Below are 21,390 nucleotides of genomic sequence, written 5' to 3' on the forward strand. Positions count from 1 at the left end.
ACATCCAGTCACACTGCTGCCACACACCCATCAATTCTGTTGTACCTCAACGGAGTGAAAACAAGGCTAGAATTTAGAAGAGTTCAGTAACTTGAATTAAGACCATAACTGAATTTGAAGTTCCATGGCTGGAAAAATAAATACATTTCATAAATCTGATCCAAAGGAATTTAATTTTTCTCTAGGGCTGTTTTGTTCACATGAAAGTATAATGCCCCCCCACAACTTTACTTTCTATTACTTAATTTTTAGCCATAGAATTGCAGACTTCTTGGTGTTGGAAGGCATATCTGGAGATTGTTTCATTGAGGCCCCCTGTTCAAGCATGGTCAGCTGAAGAAGGTTTCCCAGGAGTCTTTCCAGCCAGGCTTTTTATGTCTCCAAAGATGAACACTCCACAGGCTCTCTGAGCAACCTGTTCCAGTGTCAGCCTTGCATTCAAATTATGTCTTTGCAGCTGCCTTCAATAAAAGGTCAGGAGGTAAAAGACAATATTTACAGGTGTCTAGAAAGAAGTCATCCTCTTGCACCGATTCATGCCCTGCTGTGAGCATTTGTATCTGGTTAGTCCTGGGAACTTCCTGGGTTAGACATCACCCATTTGGTCAAATCTGAATCAGTTTTTCCCCTTCAAGTAGTCCAACCACTTCTGCAAGGTCCAAAAAGGAAAAAGAGGAGGTTGGACTCTGACTCATGTGAATCAATCCAGGCACAGTCCAGACAGAGGGACTTAAGCCTGTATTATGCTTAAGAGGAGGATTTAAATTTGAATTTAGAGTTTGAGCTCCTTGATGGCAACTTCCAAATTTGCTATTCAAGTCAGCATGCACAAGGCTAGGCTTTAGGTACACCAGCATTTAAGTGTGATTTTCTTCCTGAAAGCTTCTGAAACCCTTTAAAAAATGTTGTAGAGAGGTGAAAATATTTTGCTGTTAAGTCACTGCCTGCAATTTTCTTCTGGTCTCATGTCCTGTGAGTTTTCCACATAAAATTTGCAGAATGACGGCTACCTATGGAATGGTAGGACAAGCCACAAGGACAGATGCAGATCTCCTACTGTTCTTTCTCTGAAACACATGTAACATGTTGCAAACCACACTGTTTCCACACTACCTTTGGAAAATGCTTTCTTGACAGAAATATTTTTGACCTTTGGCCTATGGAAAGTAGATATAAAGTAAAGTTTGGGATACAATGGCTCCAACTAAAGTCTGAAGCAACTTCCCACATTACAGTGGTTGTTGTCCCCTACAGTAGGAGAGGAAATCTAATGAAATGAACCTTGTTTATATGCCCAGGATTTCCTCTGTAGGAAAGTGAGATTGCTCACTAATGTTTTGCCCTGACGTGCAGTGTGAGTGTAACCAGATGTGCACCTAGAGACTGGGACAGTGGGGTACGCAGGGAAATGCATCCACCCTGTCCTGTGGCTAGAGCCATGAGAACTGGCTTTCCTGTTAGCCCTTACCCCCTGACCTTTCCAGCATTTGTCTGGCATGTTCTGCAGGCACTACTTAGTGGGGAGCCAGAAAAAAGAGGACTGTGGCTATTCACTGGAACCTGGTGCTTTGAAAACTCCAGCATAAAACTAGCTCTGCACTTGGCAGCTGAATACTGATTGTGTGCCATATGGGGTGAGAGGTTATAATTCACAGCTCCTGGGCTGAGGTGTGGATGAAGAAGAATTGAATTTGTGATGATTATCCTCTGTATGTGTAAGAGGATTCTTATCTCTGAGAGTTATCTCTTTTAAAACGTGGACTGCAGAGCTGCATGACTCACCTTTGTCAGAGCATCTATACAGAAGTGGTATTTTTATATTTATCTTGATTTTCCAGAAAATTTTGGAGTGTTTAGAAAATGTAAAACTTCATAGTTTCATGTGAATTCTTGCTTTGGTGCAGATTGGGAATAGGTCTGATGTGATGCTGTGAGTGCTCTGCAGCTGTATTGCTCACACCTGGTAAGACCAGTGTTTCCTGAATGCATCAGATTTCCTGAGCACACATGATATATTAATGTGCACAGGAAGATACCTGGCTCTTTACTTTGCTCTGCTGAGGCTTGCTGAACATATAGGAGAAATCCAACCCCAAAACCTCAATTGTGTCCCAATTTAATTTCATCTAGCTAAAGAGGATCATGCAGGTGTGTGGTAAACCTACACAGGGACACTGCAGTCATGTGCTACCATTAAAGAGTTAGGGAAAAGTCTGAGTAAAGAACAAAAACTGCCTGTATTCCATAAGCATAAGAAAGATTTCTTGACTAATATGGGTACTGTGTGCCAGCATATTGTCTCTGAAAGCCAGTGCACAGGCTGGTTCACTGAGCCATGCATTTTATGTGGGTCAGAAGCAGGAGCTGAATGGAAAGGGAAGGTGGAAACAACATTATATTTTCTGGGCTGAGAATCTCAGAAACCTTTCAAGGAGATGCTACTCCCAGTGAAAGCTTTCTGTTTTTACAAATGTAATCCAGCAGGCTGTTGCCTGCAACACTATGATAAAAAGTCACATTAAATGGTGAAGATCTTCATTATGGTGTTCTCCCATGCTTTCATTCCATACTTTGGTCAGCCAGAGAACAGGTTCCTCTGATAATATTTGTCATGTCTTTTGGGTCTGTCTCCATTGAAGCCTTTCTGAATGAAGCAGTGGCATTATTTATCTTTGAGAACTGTCTGCCATTGCAGTCTGTTTTTCAGCTGCTTGAAGGTGACTACAAGTCTACTGGTTACACTTGATTGCTGTCAAAAGTCTGGGGTTTTTTTTCTGAGTAACTATAGGAAAACCAGAGCTCCGTAAGGTTTTTTTTTTTTTTTTTTTTTTTTTTTTTTTTTTTTTTTTTTTAAGCCTGTAAGATTTTGGAGTACAGAAAATGCCTCATATTAATAATACTGCTCAAAAAATAGATTATCATTTTTGGTGTCATTTTAACTTTATCTCTGCTTATGTACAGAAAATGGTTCCATGTATATGTCTGTATATGTATATTCACTCACATTTGTATGTATGCACGCACATATATGTCGAAAAGGACTTTAACTTGAAAGAAATGGGAAATGTAACATAGCTGGAAAAGATTAAAACAGACAAGTATAGGTGGACCAGAAAACATATTGTACTGATAAGGATTTTTTGTTTTTAATTCAATTCTACCATAAAGTAATTTATTACCCATCACTTGTTTTTCTAGGAAGGCCAGTGCAGCACCATTTTCTGTCTGATTGACTCTCTTTTTACAACTTGTATTTCAAAACAGGAAGGCATCCATTCATATCAGTTAAGAAGTCTACATTTTAGATTACCTTGAAAGGTTCATCTTTGGCATAAGTTACTGGCAGGTTCAAATAGCTAAAACCAAAATGCTGCACTCCTAGCTCAGCATAGTCCATGCATATGTAGTAACATGCAAAAATCTAAATCAGGATTAATTAAAGAAATACATTTAACTTCAACTCTACATTTCCAAAAAACATATTAGTTTGCCCTTCAAAAAGCAGCAGAAATTGTCATTTTACATTCCTCAACAGCAACTGCAACAGTTCAGACTCTCCAAGCCTGGCTTGTCACCTGATCATGCAACGAAATCTGCAGCTAATCAGTAATGGTCCAACCAGGAAAGGTCACAGCAGTCCTGCTGAACTATTACCGAGGTGTTGCAAGATATGGACATTATTCATCCTCACTAAAACCAGGCAAAGAATAAATAAAATGAAAGCAAAAGGATTAACTCTTGTATATTTGCTGTAGTATTGCTATGAGTCGATCAGTTTCCAGCCCTTATTCTGCCATTAAATGAATATTTTCCAACCCTAATTCCCATCACAAGTCACATCAAAATCCTACCACTTAAGCATTAATGTCTGGGCTGTACTTTAGGCCAAATCCTGGGAGCAAGGTGTGTAAGCTGTACTGTCCTTAGGCTCAGGTCAGATCTGTGTAAGGAACTTTTTCCAAGACTGTAGCACTAATGTTTTTAGGCTTTCTTCTCTCTCTCTTTTTATTTTTTTTTCCTCCAACACTTCTGTACTGACAAAAACTGAAGTCTAGTTGTGTGATATTAGCTTGCAAGTTGCTCTTGTGCTTGGGCAACCAGGAGAAGCACTGCTGGACACTTTGTCATTACGAGTTGTGTATATGCTGGTGGAGTTTGCTGCACAGTCACATCAGCAAAATCTGCTGGAGGGAAGGATTGTTTTTGAATACTTCACTGAAATACTGGCCTGATTTTTTTCACACCTGCACCTGATCAAACCACGATGGCTCCTGGCAATGTGTTAGGCACCACTACCATAGATTTAAAGAACATGAGAATAAGGCTAAAGCATAACCCATTCACAAGAATTACTCTTTTTCAAGGGAGGAGAGAGTCCTGCTCCTAGAGAGTTTGACTTGGTCATAACCTGTCAGTGAAGGAGCAATACAAATGCATGGCTTGACTTTACATGGTACGCCTTCAAAATATGTTTTCCTTCTTTCAAAATGAGGGACTGCATGGATACTGTCCTATAGTGCTCATCTGTGTAAGTAATGTACAATGCAATTTTTGTTATGGGCTCCTAAAAAAAGTACAATTCCAGATTCTAAGTTCTTTCTCAGACAAAAACTCTCTTATGTTTAGGAACAAAGCAATGTAAGAGAAGATTATCTGAACTGGAAGTCCTAAAAACGGTTTCCTGTTTAAAGGTGTGGGGGGACAAATATCACTCATATGATGGCAACATATTTGTGTTTTTACAAATGCTGCAGAACAGATTCTTCCTCTCCATTAGTGACCTCAGAAGCAAGCAGGCATTTACTTCAAGAACTACAACACTCCTTCTCACAGTGTCAAAACTGCTGCATTGTACATGCAGCAGTTCCCTTCTTAAACATATCAGCTTAAAGTGCAAAGAGAAGAGCCATAATTTCAGGTCGTCTTCCAGAGACTTTTTGTGAAATTTTTACTTTTAATTTTAAACATGGAGATAGAAACAAGGTGGAAAGGCATTTACCAAAGTGTCATGATCTAACCCCAGGCAACAACTAAGTACCACACCAATTGTTTTCTCATTTCCCTGCAAGCCTGGTGGGATGGGGAAGAGAATCAGAAAAAGGTAGTACTCTTGGTGGGTCAAGAACAGTTTGATAATTCAAACAGAGTTAAAAACATGGTGAAAAATAAAGAGAGAAATATAGAGAGAGGAATAAAACCCAAGAGAAATAACTGATGCATGATAAAATTGTTCACCACCTGCTTACCAATGTCCAGCCACTTCCTGAGCTATGATTGGCACTTCCCAGACAATGCCCCCATTGATATACTGGGCATGCTGTTCTGTGGTAAGGATCATCCCTTTGGACAGTTCAGGTAAGTTGTCCTGGCTGTGCTCCCTCCTGTCTTTCTGTGCAACTGCTGGGAGGTTGAAAAGCCCTTGATATAAAGTAAGCAATACTTAGCAATGACAAAAGTATGTTATCAACATTATTCTCATAATAGATCCTAAACATAGCACTTTAACAACTACTGAGAAGGAAATTACTTATCTCCCAGCTAAAACCAGGACACAAACATGAACAGAAAAAGTTTCTCAAATATACAGGAGCTCATATTTAATATAATGTCTGCAAGTTATCTGAAAAATGGTGAGAAATTACACTTTTAAAAATCACTTGTACTTGGCCCAAATAATAAGTCCATATTGTGTATTCTTTCCATTAGTATGTAACAAAGATCAAGGAGAAAGATGTTAAAAAGGCTATAAACCTACCACAGAAGCTCAGAATTGCAACCTCATCATTCTTAGCACAGTCTGACATAGAAAGTGTAGCAGCACAGGTAAAAGCAAGAATGCAGAAAATTCTGGTTCTTCTTTAGCCTGTGCAACTATAGAGGAAGAAAAAAGGGATTTTCTAGAAGAAAGGATCCATAGAACTTTAAACAGGTCAGTGTTTTAGGAAGAACGAGATACCTAGGCTTGTAGACCTCTGGCTGTGCTCCCTTCTTAGCACTATATAGCAAAACAAATACATGAGATGCAATATGTGGGATGGCACTGCAGCAAAGGATTATTCCATTTCTGTCAGCAAACGTCCATGTAGATTCAAAACCTTTTGACAGGGGCAAATGCAAAGTTCAAGGTGAGAAAACCACTGTATGGGAAAATCGCAGGATGCCCCATGCATAGAATTGCTTCCACCAGAATGGCACACATAGACATAAAAACTTTAGGAGCTTTCTATCATGGTTGTCAAAATAACTCAGTCTCATTCAGGGATCTGTGTCATTTTGGTGAAAAGGAAATATAAGCTTTCTTTTTTTTTTTTTAATGGAAAAGAATAATATATTTGAGATACTTGATTTTAAAAGATGAAAAACAGTGGAATATTTTTTTTTGTTAAAAGTTTTAGGCTAACTTAAAGACTTACCAACATTGTGGCAGGGCTGTTTTGTAAAATATTTCCTCAACTTTAGTTCTGCATATTTTATTTTACTTGTTTTTATATATATACAAAATTATATTTATTTATCTTATCATGATTTTGGATGTTCCTGTTCTTAGTATTTTCCACATGTGTAATTAAAAAAAAAATCTTCTACAGCCTCACTTCTGACTATATGCTGTGGTAATAACAGCAATGATGAGACATACCTGATTTATCAGATGAGTCTTAATTTGAGTCAAAATTTCTTCTCAAAGCTAAGCAGTTCTGAATTTTTGAGTTTTTCCTGGTGCAGAAGATGGACCTGGAAGGTTATTTGTAATTGATACCTACCACTTGTAAATATCTACTAACTGCCATGTCTTCCTACTAATTGAAGGCTGAAATTTCAATAGTCTTTTGTCTTATCCTTGTTCCCAGAACCCCTGTTGTCCTGCCAGTGTGACAAACTGGGATATTTGTCTGTGGATCAACAAAGCATTTGGGTTCAAATATTCAGGAGCAGCTCTCAGTCATCTGCTGTGACCACCAGACTGCAGCCATGACTTTCAAACCTCTGAGAAAAGGTCCCTGGGAAATTAAATTATCAGCAATTGCAACTATTTTTTTTTTCTGCCAATAGTTGGAAAAGTGGGGAGAGAGAAAAGGGGTGGAGCAATTTCTTGAAACTATCTAGGAGCAGAAAGCCATTTTCCAAATAAAATATTATTTTTCTGTCTTTAAGTGAGAGCTGTCAAAAAAATCCTGACTGCTTTTGAGTGTTGGCCTTGTCTAGTCAGATAGGATCTGGCCTGAGATACCAAGCTGTTTTACAAACACCACGAAATGTCCATCACGAGTCACAAGATTATTTTTTCAATTTCCTTAGGACATAGCGACCTGGCCTGGTTTCATGTATTACAGATGAATAGTGAATACTTTGCTATAAATCTTGGTGAACTGTCTTGCAAAATATCTTTTTATAATGCGTAAAAATGTAAAAAATTAATGACTTAATGCCAAATACAATGAAGCTTTAACTGAGATGGGGGGATTTTTATTAGTCTTTTATGGATAATATTATTACTTTGAGTTGCTGATTGTTTTCCATTCAATTTTTACTAAAGTTACTTAATAACTGTCACTTTTCATTCTTCTGACTCTTTATTCATTGTCAGCTGTGGATGATCTGCCAGCCCACATGAGAGGGCAGGTTACATTCAAAAGAATTTTCTTTGGTTTAGGGACATGTGCAAAATCTGAGCTAATTGCAGTGCAACTTTATACTTTAACTGCTTCTTATTAGTGACTTAGCAGATGTCTGATGGTACTCAGATGTTCAGAGCTTGCACTGGGTGCCCACTGGACTTAGAGAGATGTGGGCACTTCTCTGAGAGGGATCTGTAAGACCAAGATCCTGCATTCCTGGGTCATGCCTTTGAAAAGGTGTGGAGAAGTGATAGTCAGGGGCTGCTGCCATTTGATGGACCAGCATGGAACATTTGTTGTTCATACACAGGTCTAGGGCTGTGCAGAAGTCGCAGCAATGCCTACATCTCTCTAGCATTAAAAGATCCATGATCCCCTGACTCTGACTCCCTGTTAGACACATCTGGGAAGGAGAAGATTCCTGTGCAAGGCAAAGAAAGCAGTAATGGAACATGCTAAAACATGAGAGGTAAGGAGGATGTAGGGGCTTTGCAAAGTAATGGCTTTCTGTAGTCCCCCCTTTGTTTAGACAAAAGGCTCTGTTTTATAGGATAAGTAAAATAAAGATGAACTTCTAGGAAATTATTCTAATCCAGAATGTGTGGCATTCTCAGTTGTTCCTATGCTGAGTGGAGGAACAAAAAGCTTGAAGAACACTCTTCTTTGACTTTGTCCTGTTAGACAGCACCCTTGTGTTTGCATTTAAATCCACTTTATTGAGGGGTGCTCTAGCAAAAAAATTAGGGACCTCTCTGAGGGATTTTCTGAAGTAGATCTCACAAGCCAGGGCTGAAGTGAAAGTATTTGTGTGTTTGAATGTGCAGCTCTATGTCTATTTGTGTGAAAAAAAGGTGTGAACATCAGCATGTACCTCCATTGCTTTTCCAAGTTTACAGAGTGAAGGCTATTAAAATATTGGAAACATGTGAATTTGAGCTGGTATTCATGTGATTCCTGTTTTCCATGTCTTCTTTTAAAAAAAAAAAAATAAATATGATTGTATAACTGAAAGATATAAAAGGTCTTTTATTCCTTCTTAGCAAGGACTGCCTGTGACCTTCATCCTTGCAGCTACTTTGTGTATGCAATGGACAGTAGAAGAAAGAGGTGCACAAACAAGAGATGGGAATGTTCAATACCCAGGTGAAAGGGATAGAGGTGGCAGATGTAACAGAAACCAACTGTTGCATAACTTTTGTCTTGCAGAGATGTGGGAAGAACAAAAGAAGGAGGATCATGAATGAGCATTTACTTATGTTTTTGTACCCAAAATAATGAGTGCTTCAGAAGAAGGAAAAAACCCATTGCTTTGTATTGGATTCTGGAAGTATTGGAAAGGTAAGTGAAGAGGAACAAGATGACCAAACTGCCAAACACATAAAAACCATTATGCACTTGTTAATTTTTTATTTTTTAATCTCTAATCTGGTTTGGCTGAGACACCTTTATGTTGCAGTGTGCAAAGGGACAGGGCAATTATTGCTGTCCCTGGAAAACACAGTCCCACACTCCTCAAACTTCAAGATTCCTGAGGACTTTGTATATATTTAGAATGAATGTAAGTTTTTGGGAAAAAGCAACAGAGAATGCAAGCATTGTTTTTGTTTATTTTCTACTGCTTTGGCTGTTCCCACAAATTTTATGCATCCTGCCAGCCTCCCATGAGAGACTGAATGGTATTCCCACCTCTACTCAGCACTGGTGCAGCCCATCTGCAGCACTAGGTACAGTTCTGGGCTCACCAGTACAAGGCTGATATGAGAATAACAGAGGCTGGTGAAGGACAACAGGGGGAATTAAGAGATTGAGCACCTCTCCTATTGGAGTCACTGAGACAGCTTGAAAAGAAAAAACCTCAAGTAAGATCTTATTCATGTGTATAAATTCCTCATGTGAGGGAGTGAAGAATACAGTCAGACTCTTAATGCTGCCCAGTGACAGAACAAAAGGCAGTGCACACCATCTAAAGTACAGAAAATTCCATTTAAATGAAAGGAAAACCCCTTTGGTACTGTAAGTATGACTGAACACTGGCACGGGTTGCCTGGAGAGGTCATGGAGTCTCCATTCTTTGAGATATCAAAACCCCATCTGAACACAGTCCTGGGTAATCTGCTCTCCTGACCCTGCTTTGAGCAGAGGAGTGGGACTAGTCAATATGCAAAGGTGATTTCCCACCCGTTCTCAGTCATTCCATGATCCATGATTCACTTGAACAATCTGTTCTTATCTCATGCAGTTATCATTTGATACTACAATATATTCAGGTTGGTATAATTAATATAATCAAACTTTCAGAACAACTACTTAAAGAGACAAAACCCAACACTTGGGACAGATAGTAAAGCCCATTATTTCCAAAGCAACAATACTCATAACTGAAAATGTATTATTCAAAAGAAAATACAAGTTTTCAAATTAAATATTGATTTATTTATTGGCAGTGGAAATCAGCTGCAACAGAAGGCATCAGAATTAAATTATCAGGTTTCCCATTGTTTTCTTTTTAATTGAAATTATGGGATCTTTATGGTGTTTCATTTTTATATGATTTTATGGGGCTTACAATAATAGGCCCTGAGTTTGTTTAATGACAACAGGAACTATAATAATCCAAATAATAGAGTGAAACACAGAAGAAAGATTTCATGGTGCCTTAGTCTGAGAGGAACTTCTTTTAACCCTTTGGTGAGTGTATAACATGCTTTTCCTAACTCAGCATTACACGGTAGGATAATTTCAGTGCTTTGAGCCTAAAAGTGTACTTTGTTCTTCATTTCATGCACATCTCCCTTCATTCTGCAGCCTCTGAAGTGAAAAGCATGCCCAAACAGAAGCAAGGGAAGAAAGACATGGAAACCAAAGTGAATCAATTATTGCCTTAAGCCTCGAGAAATTAATATATTAAACTTGTAGCTTCACAAGTACTGAGGTGGTTTAGCTCTTCTCTGAACACTGAAATAACATGGAAAGCAGGTTGACAGAACATGGTAAAGGAAGGACCTGGAACACATATTGTTCAAAAAGCAAAAAAAGTGACAAATTTCAGAAAAGAAGCAGTAAAGATATTCGGAGTACAGGGATCATGTTTTCCTAAGAAATATTTAAAAAATTTAAGAGACTATTTGGATATAGAATATAAGATGTCTTGTGAAAAATGTTGCAATGGGCAAAGAGATTCAATGGACTGATTGACCTTGGAGGGAGTTTCTTCATTGTGTGTTGAGAAAGTCAAAGGAGTCATCAACCAGAAGCTCAGAACAGAATTGAATTTACATTGATAAATAGCTTGTGCAGGTGCAAAGGGCATTTCTAAGGTAATGAGGTAAAACTTTATTAATGGAATATATTTTGGAGAAAGTCTTGACAGGGAATAGAAAGCAGTCACACAGGAAAAGCAGAGAGATTTAGCTGCTTGGGAAGTTTATGCTGCAACTGGACAGAGAGCTGGGATCTGTGATAGAGTGTTCTGTTTCAATTACAAAGATGAGCCAAAAGAGCTTCTAGCCTTTCCCATCTTTGTGTTTTATGAGTACAGGTGTTACAGGCATGCAAAGTAGCATATCTTAATTGTCATCTCCAAATCAGACCAGTTCCACTTGTGTTTGGTTTAGCATACTGTATTTTGATGAAGTTTTCATCTGATTTCCCTTGAGGACAGCAGTAGCATTTCCACTCACTCAAGAAGTCAAGCTCTTATACTATTTAATTTACTATGGGCGTAGAGAATTTTAAGTGTGAATTAAAACAATGGAAACATCTTTATGGCACAGCACAGGAGAGCAAACCTAGAACAGTACAAACAGCTATTGACTGCCAGAACTTTACTCATACTCCAGTAAACTTTGCTCTGGGAAGAAGGAGCTGCACAAAGAGCTGCTGGAGCCTACAAACTTCAAAGCAAATGACATGGAAGTGCAAATCAATAGAGAAACCACATGAAACTTTTCAAGGGTATTTGATGCCTTCATGTGTTCATTTTGAAATGTTACCTTACAAATTCCCACTAACCCTATCTTTCTTGAACTCACCAGCTATTTCCTGAAAAAAAAAACCAAAACCCTAGCAGCTCCTAGGGAATCATTGTTATAGTGCTTGGAGAATATGAAAGCTTCACTTGAGCTTCAATTTTCAGTATCATGCTTTCCATGCAGAAAAGGTGCAAAACTTCCCCCTATTGCCTGCATTATTCCAGTGCAGTCCTGCTGAAGCCCTCCTCCAGAACTAGGCTGGAGGAGACAGAAGGCATATATAATCTATTGCATCATTTTGCTGAAACATACTTTTTTTCCCCAAGAAATGTTGACCTTGCATTTACACATCAGTAACATTCTTGGTGAATTGTTGGAATTTTGTTTTTGCTATTATTTGTTCTGGTTGGTACCTTAGTGTAGACATAGGGTCTTTAGACTGCGTGCCAGCTGGTGCTTGTCTGTTCTCTAGTGCTTTACTTTGCTAAAAGTTGAAAATGGTGTTGTTTCACACCAGTCAGTAATGATGAGATGTGATTTGTTGAAGCTGTAATACTTTCATGTAGTTCAGATCTTGGAGTTATTAGTCAAATCACCTGAAGAAAAAAGATTTCTACGTTTTATTATGGAATAATTTCTTTCATGTGATATATTAGCTGATATACAGTGGTAATGCATTCATTTGACAGTTCTGATATGTAACATATTTTAATAAAATATCTCTAATCATCTTGAAATTGCCATATAAAGTATATTATACCGTGACTTGACTACTACTTTAAAAGAGCATCATGCAAACAGGGCTGAAGTCCCATAAGGCTCCACTGACTTTAATGAACTTTGGATCAGGCCCATATTCCCTGATGTGAAAGTCTCAGGGAAAGTACTATAAAGCCTCTCTAATAGCCCCCTTTCATCTGTTACAATGCAAGAAAAATGCATTGCTCTTAAATATTTTTGATAAAGTATATCTCACAATGTTGTCATAGTGTTGTCAGTAGGGGAAAAGCAAGTGTTTTCAAGCACTGATTAGAAAAATGCACTCTAGGGTTTAAAATCTTTTGAAAGGCAATGTATATATTCCTTTCTAACATTTAGAACTTGCAGAATCAGTCTTCACAGCTGAAGTTAACTTTTATCTTCATTTGGTCACATAGAGCCATTCACATTTTTTCTATGATCCAAAGCACGTACACAGTTAAGTAGCACAAACAACAGAAATCTTACTTAAAAATGTTTATTGTAAAAAAGGGGCTAGAAAAAAACATCAATTTCACTTCATACATTCTTCAAGTTATCTATAGATGCAACAATTTGCTTTCATTCATAACACATTCAATCATATAAAAATAAAAATATTTACATTATGTCAACATATTTTACAAAATCATCAATAAAAAAGGCACTTGGAGGGGTAATGCTGAAAATATTGCATTTCCTTTGTGCATTTAAAAAATATAATTGTAAAACTACCGTGGATCCCCTCTCTTGCACTTATTCCCGTTTTTTAAAACAAAAATGAAGTTTAGTGGAACTATTCCATATTAAAGGATGGTCAAGCATGCACCAGGAATGTTTGAAGCTACAGTATTATCTTTTTTTAAATGTATTTATTTTTAAGGCACATGCAGTTAATTTGTGGTTTTTAATTTTTTCGTACATTCTCTTATACTTTTTTCCCTCTTTTAATTATGCAGTTTTAAAGCATTTCAGGTCATTAATGAAGGCCTTGGCTCCTAATAAAATAAAAAAAACACAGCAATGAATAGTATTAAACATTTACTAAGGTAAACTTGGAATACTTTTTAAGGCACCTGAGAATAAATGGTGTCTAGCAAAATTCACTTGGGTAGTATTTTTGTTAAAATTTCCACTTAAAATACTGTTTCTTTGGTTGAAATGGCTTGGCAGGAATGTATTGTTAACTTGAAGCCTTTTCTAAGCAAGAAAAGATGACCTACATTTGGCTTCATCTATAAAGAAAGCTGATAATGCTTCTTCCTTTAGATCTACTTGAAATGTCATGCATGGCATCTTTCCCCCTATTTCAGAATTCACACTTAAGAATGCAAATGTATGGCAGAACAGAAACTATTTAAAGCTCATTTCTACTGACATTCTAAGTTCCTCTGCTTGTTTAGTTTTTTGCTTGTTTGGTGGTGTGTTGGTTTTGTTTCTTTGTTTTTTGGTTTGGTTTTTTTTTTATTTTTGGCTGAAAAGTAGACAAGAAAACGCCTTTGGATTTCCACTTATCATTTGGAACAGAAGTGGAGAAATGCATCAAGTCCAGGTAAACATTGACTGCATGATTCAGTGTGCTACACAGCAGCCAGATTCCTCATGTTTGTGCAGAAGAGACATTCTGGAGAAAGTTTTGGAGCAATTTTTGCACTGGTATTTCTTCACATCTGAGTGGGTCTGCAGATGAGCCCTCAGATTGGATCTGTCTGCAAAAGCTCTGTTGCAGTGAGGACAGGAAAATGGCTTCTCTCCTACAAAGAAAACATCAAGAGAAAAATAGGATAAATCTTTAAAAAAAGAAAAAAAAGGTACAAGTTTGGGACAAGTAAAATCTGCTTTTATCCTAAGGGGGGAAAAAAACAAAAAAAAGAACAAAAAGGAATTACTTGTTATAAGACAAAAATGCCTAATAAAAAGTTAATCAGGCCACAGATACAGCAGCTTTCAGCACTGCTGGCTCTTTTGCCGAACCCCAGTCTATTGAGAATATGTTGTGAAGAGCAGTCCCTGAAAGCAAGCTGCTGACACTGTCTGCATCTACAGGTGCATGCAGTACCTTTAGACTGTGATCAAGCCAACATTTTCAAAAATGTTCATAGAACATTTTCTGCTGAGTGCTGTGTGAATTACTGGGGAACAAGGGCTTTGTCTGAAAAGCAGCAAACATCTATACAGATGTTACATTGTACCCAGTGTTATACTCCAAGCCCATTTTTGCCTCAATAAAAAAAACCCAACCACGTTGCTGATGATGGGTTTCTAATTCTTAAGGACTTGAGGTAGTGCATGCAAAACTTGCCAGCTGCTTAAGGAGTCAGAAAGCAGCCCCTCATGCATTGCCTATTTTTTGCTGCCTGATTTCAGAGTCAGCTGGAGCTTTCTCAAAGTTATCAATTTCCAAAGCCTGAAAGTTAACATAAAATCCTTAAAGCAAAAGCTTCAGCTAGTGGAAATTGTCTAAAACATCCTAAAATTATCAAGGAAGCAATGCTGATTTATGCCAGTATCTGGCCTGCAGTTATGGGATCATGGTAAACCCCCCCCACTCCCACCTTCCCCCTCTCCCTTCAAGAGGGAGAATTTAGCCTTTTAATGATTCATTTGAAGTTCTGTGGATGCATTTCAACATTAGTGGAGAAATGATGCTGGTTTTTCCACCTGTGGAGAAAAATAGCAAAAAGGCATCCCGATGTTATAACAACAAGAAACTGCAAATGTAAGGCTCGCTCTTACCAGTGTGAGTTCTAATGTGTCCTTGAAGTAGCCAGGGTCTAGAGAAAGCCTTGCCGCAGATCTTGCAGACACAAGGTAGCGTGTGGGTCCTGATGTGCATCTTTAGCGCTCCCAGGCTGACATACTCCTTGTCACAGTACTTGCAGCTGAAGGATTTCCTAGACTGGGCATCACAGTGCAGCTGCTTGTGTTTGGCCAACCCAGAGAAAGTCGAATAGGTCTTGTTGCACAAACTGCACTGGAACTTTTCGGCTTCAATTGCATGAGGGTCTGAAAGCTTTGACTGGATTCTCTCTTCTTCATCGCTAATGGGGCTTTCTGAACCGCTGTGATCTTTGGAGGAGGTGTCAGAAGGTGGAGGTGGGCTGACTCTTCCCAAAGATGAGGGGTATCCAGAAAGTGGAGAGAGGTCATTGGGTAATGGAGACGGTAGCAGCCCAGTTGTAGTCCACACAGTAATGGGATTGTAAGCTACTGAGCTCAGGATCTCTGGTTGTGGTATGATAGGGACGGGATAGCTTTCGTACAGGTATGGGGATATAATCACTGGAGAGAGAAGAACATTTTAAGGTAAGAGAACCAAAATGTATTTCAAAAAGCAGCAAAATTAACACTTTGATGATTAAAAGCTGCACAAATGAAACACACAGTAAGGTAATTTGACTATAAGGGGGATTCAGGAAATAGTTTCACACCTATATTCTGATGGGTAGAGACAGTGCCCTTTAACAGGCAAATTACAGCTGGAGAGTCCCTTCAAGGCGGCACGCTGCGTCTAAATCTGTGCAGCCTGATACAATGAAGCAGTGAAATTTCCTGAAGGATTTGAATAAAAGTTTCAATTCCACCACCAACAGATACAGAACAGGAAAACTCCAAACGCTTCCTAAGTAGCTTGGGTTCAAGGGGACGAGCAAACTTTCACGACTCATTCTGGTCAGCACTGACATATTTCTCAAAACTCCCTCCTTGTAAGCAGGAGAAAATAGAGCAAGCAATGAGCTGACCCGTCCCCTCCAGCCTGCAGAGCAGTCCCACCCCTCCTCAGCACTGCCACGCAACGACCGCAGCCTCAGAAGCGCCGCGGTGGCACCCGATTTCGTTTTGTTACCTGTATGAGTGTCCAGCTCGCTGTAATTCGGCTTCTTGGATGAATTGAAATGCTTCTTGACCAGGAAGGAGCGTGGCATTTTGGACGCAGGCTTTGTGCTTCTCGCAGGCTCTCTGTCCTTGCGGTGGCTGTGGCGGTGCGGGTGGCGCAGCGCAGGCACACGCGGTGTCACTGCGGGCGCATCGGTCCCGCTCCCGGTCCCGCTCCCGGTCCCGCTCCCGGTCCCGCTCCCGGTCCCGCTCCCGGTCCCGCTCCCGGTCCCTACGGCGCTGCCGGCCCCGCGCAGCCCATCCACTCCCGCTTGTGCAGTGGCAGTGCCGAGGCGCCTTGAAAAGTGCTGTAAATACCCACGAGTCAGGTGCAGGGGGGAAGGGTTTTCCGCTCCTCCAATCGCTTCGGGATGTTCTCAAGCACTTTTCCAAAGGGGCTGTTTTTCTGGGAGGGCTCTGGGGCTGCTGGCTCAGGGATCCAATCCCACTCGGAGGGCTTGGTTCAGGTTTCAGCTCCTCCCGCTGGAGACAGCTGTGAACGGGGGAGAGAGCTCTAGCAGAGCGCGTTACCCTGCTCCGAAGTGGGGGGATGTGGCTCGGTAGAACTGCAGTCTACAAAAATGTATTGCTCAAAATTCTTGAAAATAAAGGTCAGTTTACTGATTCAGTTGAAATATATATTTTTTTTCCTTTCTGACAGAGAGCTGGCTAAGTCATAGGCACTGAAACTTCATTTTCTTCTTCCTTCCACCTTCCCCCCCCCCCCCTTACCCCCTTTTCTTTCTCCTCTTTCCCCTTTTTCTCCTTTTCTTCTTTTTTATTCTTCTTCCTCTTTTTTTTTTTTTTTTTTCTTTTAAACGACTCTGGTTTCCAGATGTTTGATATGAGAATTACAGTGGGACAAACTGTTCACTAAGAGTAGAAGGGGTAAACACACACACACACACACACACACACACACACACACACACACACACACACACACACACACACACGACACTACAAGATAACAAGTTGGCCGGCAGACCTAATGGAAGGCTTTGAACTGAATATGTTCCTGCTACCTTTGAATTGCGCTTAGGAGAGGCTGGAGACGAGGAGCCTGCCTCCCTAACCTGCACCATTTCAGGCAGAAGGACCAGACAGATACTGCAAGTGAGTTCAAGGAGAGGAAGAAGCCCTGGGAGGATTATATTTCAGAGGAGGGTGATAGTCTTTATATAATATGCATACTGCTTCAGACTGCTCATATGAAGAATATTTTCTCTTTTACTTTAAAAATCTGCAGAATGCAAAACCTCGACCTTTCCTTCCTTGGGAGTAGTTAAGTCACTCCTTTGCCTACCCTCTTAGGACACTGCCAAGGAAATGTTCTTAATTATCCAAAGCAGTTAAAAGATGCATAGATAAGCAAACCGCCAAAATTATAGACTGGGTAATCTAAATGTCTCTTAAATGCCCTTTTCCATTAGTATATTTTAGGACCTCTTGATTTCCTATGAAGGTATAATCTATGTTATGTATGTCATTTAAGATGAAAGTCTCTTAAATGTGCCACAGAGTGTTCTGGTTATCTAGATTGATTTAGAGGAGTTATTTAGTCACAGATAGGGTTTTTAATTTTAAAATATTTGCATTTTGGAAATATGGACAGCTGAACGCTGGTAACTTTCTAACACAGATTACACTCTGATTGACTCCTGGTCTGCCCTCCCCACCCCTTCCCCCCCTCGTTGTGTATTACCTCCACCTGCCTGGGCACATACCAGCATGCCGTGCTGGTGTGACGCTGGAGCTCTTTCTCCTCTTGGGAGGAGGCGTGGAGGGTGTTTTACAGAGACCACCCCAGCCCGTTTCTGCAGCAGGTGTTGGAATAGATGTGAAGGAAAAGAAAAAAAAAGCCCAGTGGGTGTGTTAAGACATGCAAGAGCAAAGTGCTTTGTCAAGCTGCATGACTTCTTAATCTTGGGGAATACCAAAACAAGTGCAGGGAAAGTTAGCCATTTTAAAGAACTGATTAAAAAAGATTAATCTGTTCATCATCTAGCTCTTGCGTCTGTTAGTGAAAGATGCCATATGAATTTCCAAGTGACAGGGACCATAACCAGGCTATGGGAGGAAAGGGAAAGTGGCAAAGAAAGGAACTTTGCAGGTAACTTGCTTTGCAGCTGGGACAAAAGGAACAGAGGTGGTTTTTCCAGAAGAGAGAGCAGTGCTTGCAGAGACACAATCCGTTACTTTCCTCATCTCCACAGAAATGGAGAAATCCACAAAGCATTTTTTTAAAGGTTTCATTTGCGGTCCTGCTTCCCTCTCAGCTCTGTTCCCTCTGACAAGTCCCTGTCCCCTGCCAGCTCTGGGAAAGCATTGCATTTCAGGATGTGAGGCATTAGTCTGTATCTAAATAGTCTGTTACATGAGCTGTGATTCAGACCTTGAGCTGGTTTAAGTTTGTGTGTTGAAATGAATGGAGCCATGCAGATTTTCACTGGCTCGAGATCTGTTCTTTTGTGTGTTTGTTAAAAGTAAAGGGTCTGATTCACCAGTGAGGTTCTCCCTCTCGGGGCATTTTCACCAGCATAGCACCGGAGTGATGCAGTTTAAATTAATTGCACTTATATAAATCACAGGAGCGTAAGCAGTTAGCCCACTGGCTGAGCTGATTGAAGGATGTTAGGAATTGGATAGAAGGCATGTTATTACATGGTTCTGAAAGGATATTAGCAGCACATACTACCTGAGTGAGGTCTGCTGTCAAAAAAAGGGAGAGTCTGCGTGAGGAGTGGGTGAGTCAGAGCAAACAGGTGTTCTGGGTGTTTACGGCAAATGTGGATGAGAGGGCACTTGGAGACGTGTGGCATCCATCCCTGTGCAGGAAAGGCTACACAAAGGTCGAGTGCAGAATACAGGAGGTTTCCCCTCCTTGGAGGAGCCAGGGAGGTGTGGAGAGTGGCGGGTGACTCTGATTGATGGTCACGCTGCCTGCGGGCAAAGCCTTGCACCCACCTCTGAAAAATCAGGCCTACAGCTTCCCTCTCACATTTTACAAGTAGCTGGTCTTTTAGGGATTCTTTATGTTTTTGCTTTGAAAGCCCATGTAAAGCTGTCTTGTTAATGCCACTGTGCTGCTAATTGCCACTCTGCAAAGTGTGTAGGAAATGATCCAAGCAATTCTGCTGCCTGAAACCTTGCCATGTGCTTTGCAGCAACTAAATGATTAAGACCAGAGCTTCAACCCTACAGCAGAAATGTTTTTTAACATCAGGTAACTTGTTCCTGTCCACAGATAACGAACTGTGAGCTTCACTTCAGTCTCCCCATTTCAAACAGCTCCATCAAATCCCTTTCCTTGTCGGGCTTTCTGAGAAGGGCAGTAACTTTGTTTTCTGGAAATGGAAGGATGCCAGAATTATGTTTATTATCAAAGAGGGAAGAAGAGCCCAAACTGAGCTGTCAATAGCTTAGTTCTTCTCATGACAGCATTAGTGTCCCTACCAAGCATCAATATTAGCAAGAGTGCGGATCAGAAAATGTTAAATATCTGAATAAACCACAGCAGAATCAAGAAAAATAGTTTCAGAATATTAAATGAGTTGTGTTGGATCACTGTTCCCATACTTCTCAGGCAGCACTCTTAATCATTTTGACTGCCATGGAGTCTATGGAAGGCAGCACGGTGAGGTTTGGAAGAGCCCCCAGGAGGCACTGAGCCCAGTGGAGCCTTACCAAAAATAGCTCTGGAGGTTTATTGATGCAGGTGACGACTTCATTCTGGAAGAGGTAGAAGCTCAAGTAACTCACACCTACAGAATAGCTCTTGTAATTCATAAGCCTCCTACATTTCAAAGGAAAGTGTGAAATGGTTAATATGGGGGAAAAAGGGTGCGTTTTCAATAGTCAGTTGAATGTGGAACATATCGACTCAGCTTCAGTGTTACCCTATGCTTTCATATTTCCCTCTGACTGCTAGCTGATATATCCTGGAAAGTAAAGTCATGTTGTGACTTTCAGAAGCAGGAAAACTTTAGTAGCACTAGAAACTGAGCAGTTTTTCAAATGTGATTAGATTGGATGCCAGAGGAAAATAAAGCCAAAATTAACCGAATAGAGGGAAAACAATTAGGCAAGGGTATTCACTTCCATCGCCCCAACATATATGCTTTAATAAATTTTGAAACAAATTCTAAGAATACCTTTTCTTTCACATTTTGATCTTCTTTCCAAATACGTACCTGAACTATCAGCAGAAATGGCAGCAAATTTAATGAAGGATTGTTATGAAGTCATGTCAAACTCCAGCCTTTTAGGCCCTAAGTTCCATAAGGACACAATAAATCTGTGCATTATAGAAGATTTTCCTCAGTCAAGTAAATAATCTCGACATTTTGATGTTTTGCACCAGTAAATATATTTTTTTTCTAAAATCAATAACTTTGCCAGAGTTTCAACATATTTAATAGATTGTGATTTAACAGCAAAAGTCTGATTCGGTCTGCTTTCCAATAAGCCAAGGCCTTTTGAAGCGTGTCTCTTAAAGAGTTATGCCTGTCTATATTTAATATATATCTCTAAATGAAAATAATTTTCCTTAAACATAAACTTGCTTTTATAAACAATATATACAATATAAATATATATTACTATACTATTAATAGATGCAAAATGGTTCCTTTTGGATCAAGCAGTTCAAACAGTCCTGACTTTTATGTGCCACTCTCCTTCACACCTGTGTAGCTTCACTGACTTAAGAGGGGTCATTTTGGAGTCAAATTAGCCCATAATGAAGGAACCTGGTCATAGTTCAATTTTCCTACATTGTTTCTACATGAAGATATTTTAACAATGGGCCAAATTCCCCTGTCATTCCCATCTGTAATATCTCCACTGGCTGCAGCTGACTTATTTCAGATTTACTCAAGCAGAACTACGATGCGATTCTGGTCCAATAAATACAGCCCTGTTTATGTGTGCAGTGCTGTAACAAGTACTGGTTACCCAAAAGTGTAACAAGTGCTGGTTACCCAAAAGCGTGTCACATCCCAGCCCGGGCCTTCCCTCTGGAAGGCAACGCCGACCCTCCGGTACGCCGCCGCGCTGCTCACAGGAGGAACAAAAGGTTTGGGAGCGCTGCCTCTGGATCCGGGGAGCGAAGCGAGGCTTGCCCGGCGTTGTGTGGTTGGAAGGAGCCACCTGCTGGGCGCAGGGATGCTCCGCCGGGACAGGGATGC

At 40.1% G+C, this 21,390-nt stretch overlaps 1 protein-coding gene and 1 long non-coding RNA gene across 6 annotated transcripts in view; one reads left to right on the plus strand and one right to left on the minus strand.

Annotated features, from left to right (window-relative positions):
* LOC146768390 (uncharacterized) overlaps positions 1-12,324 on the plus strand; it is a 107,474-nt gene extending 95,150 nt beyond the window's left edge. For both annotated transcript variants that reach the window (XR_014953408.1, XR_014953409.1), the window contains 2 exons: positions 8,823-8,954; positions 10,422-12,324. This is a non-coding gene — a long non-coding RNA (uncharacterized LOC146768390). The remainder of the gene's footprint in view (positions 1-8,822; positions 8,955-10,421) is intronic.
* Positions 12,325-12,808: 484 nt separating this feature from the next.
* SNAI2 (snail family transcriptional repressor 2) lies at positions 12,809-16,488 on the minus strand. Of its 4 annotated transcripts, none has more exons than XM_085573796.1 (4): positions 16,413-16,488; positions 16,173-16,358; positions 15,062-15,607; positions 12,809-14,079 (listed from the first exon to the last, which is right to left on the minus strand). In XM_085573796.1, the coding sequence occupies exons 2-4, from the start codon at positions 16,249-16,251 to the stop codon at positions 13,898-13,900; spliced, it is 807 nt and encodes a 268-aa protein (XP_085429922.1). In that variant the 5' UTR covers positions 16,252-16,358; positions 16,413-16,488; the 3' UTR covers positions 12,809-13,897. The 4 variants fall into 4 exon arrangements, with proteins under 4 accessions (XP_085429922.1, XP_085429924.1, XP_085429923.1 ...); XM_085573798.1 differs by having other exon boundaries at positions 16,173-16,355; positions 16,404-16,488; XM_085573797.1 differs by having other exon boundaries at positions 16,173-16,355; positions 16,392-16,488.
* Between the last annotated feature and the right edge of the window lie 4,902 nt (positions 16,489-21,390).

The sequence above is a fragment of the Lonchura striata genome, chromosome 2, assembly GCF_050655825.1.
Source record: "Lonchura striata isolate lonStrDom1 chromosome 2, ASM5065582v1, whole genome shotgun sequence".
Classification (NCBI taxonomy): Eukaryota; Metazoa; Chordata; class Aves; order Passeriformes; family Estrildidae; genus Lonchura; species Lonchura striata.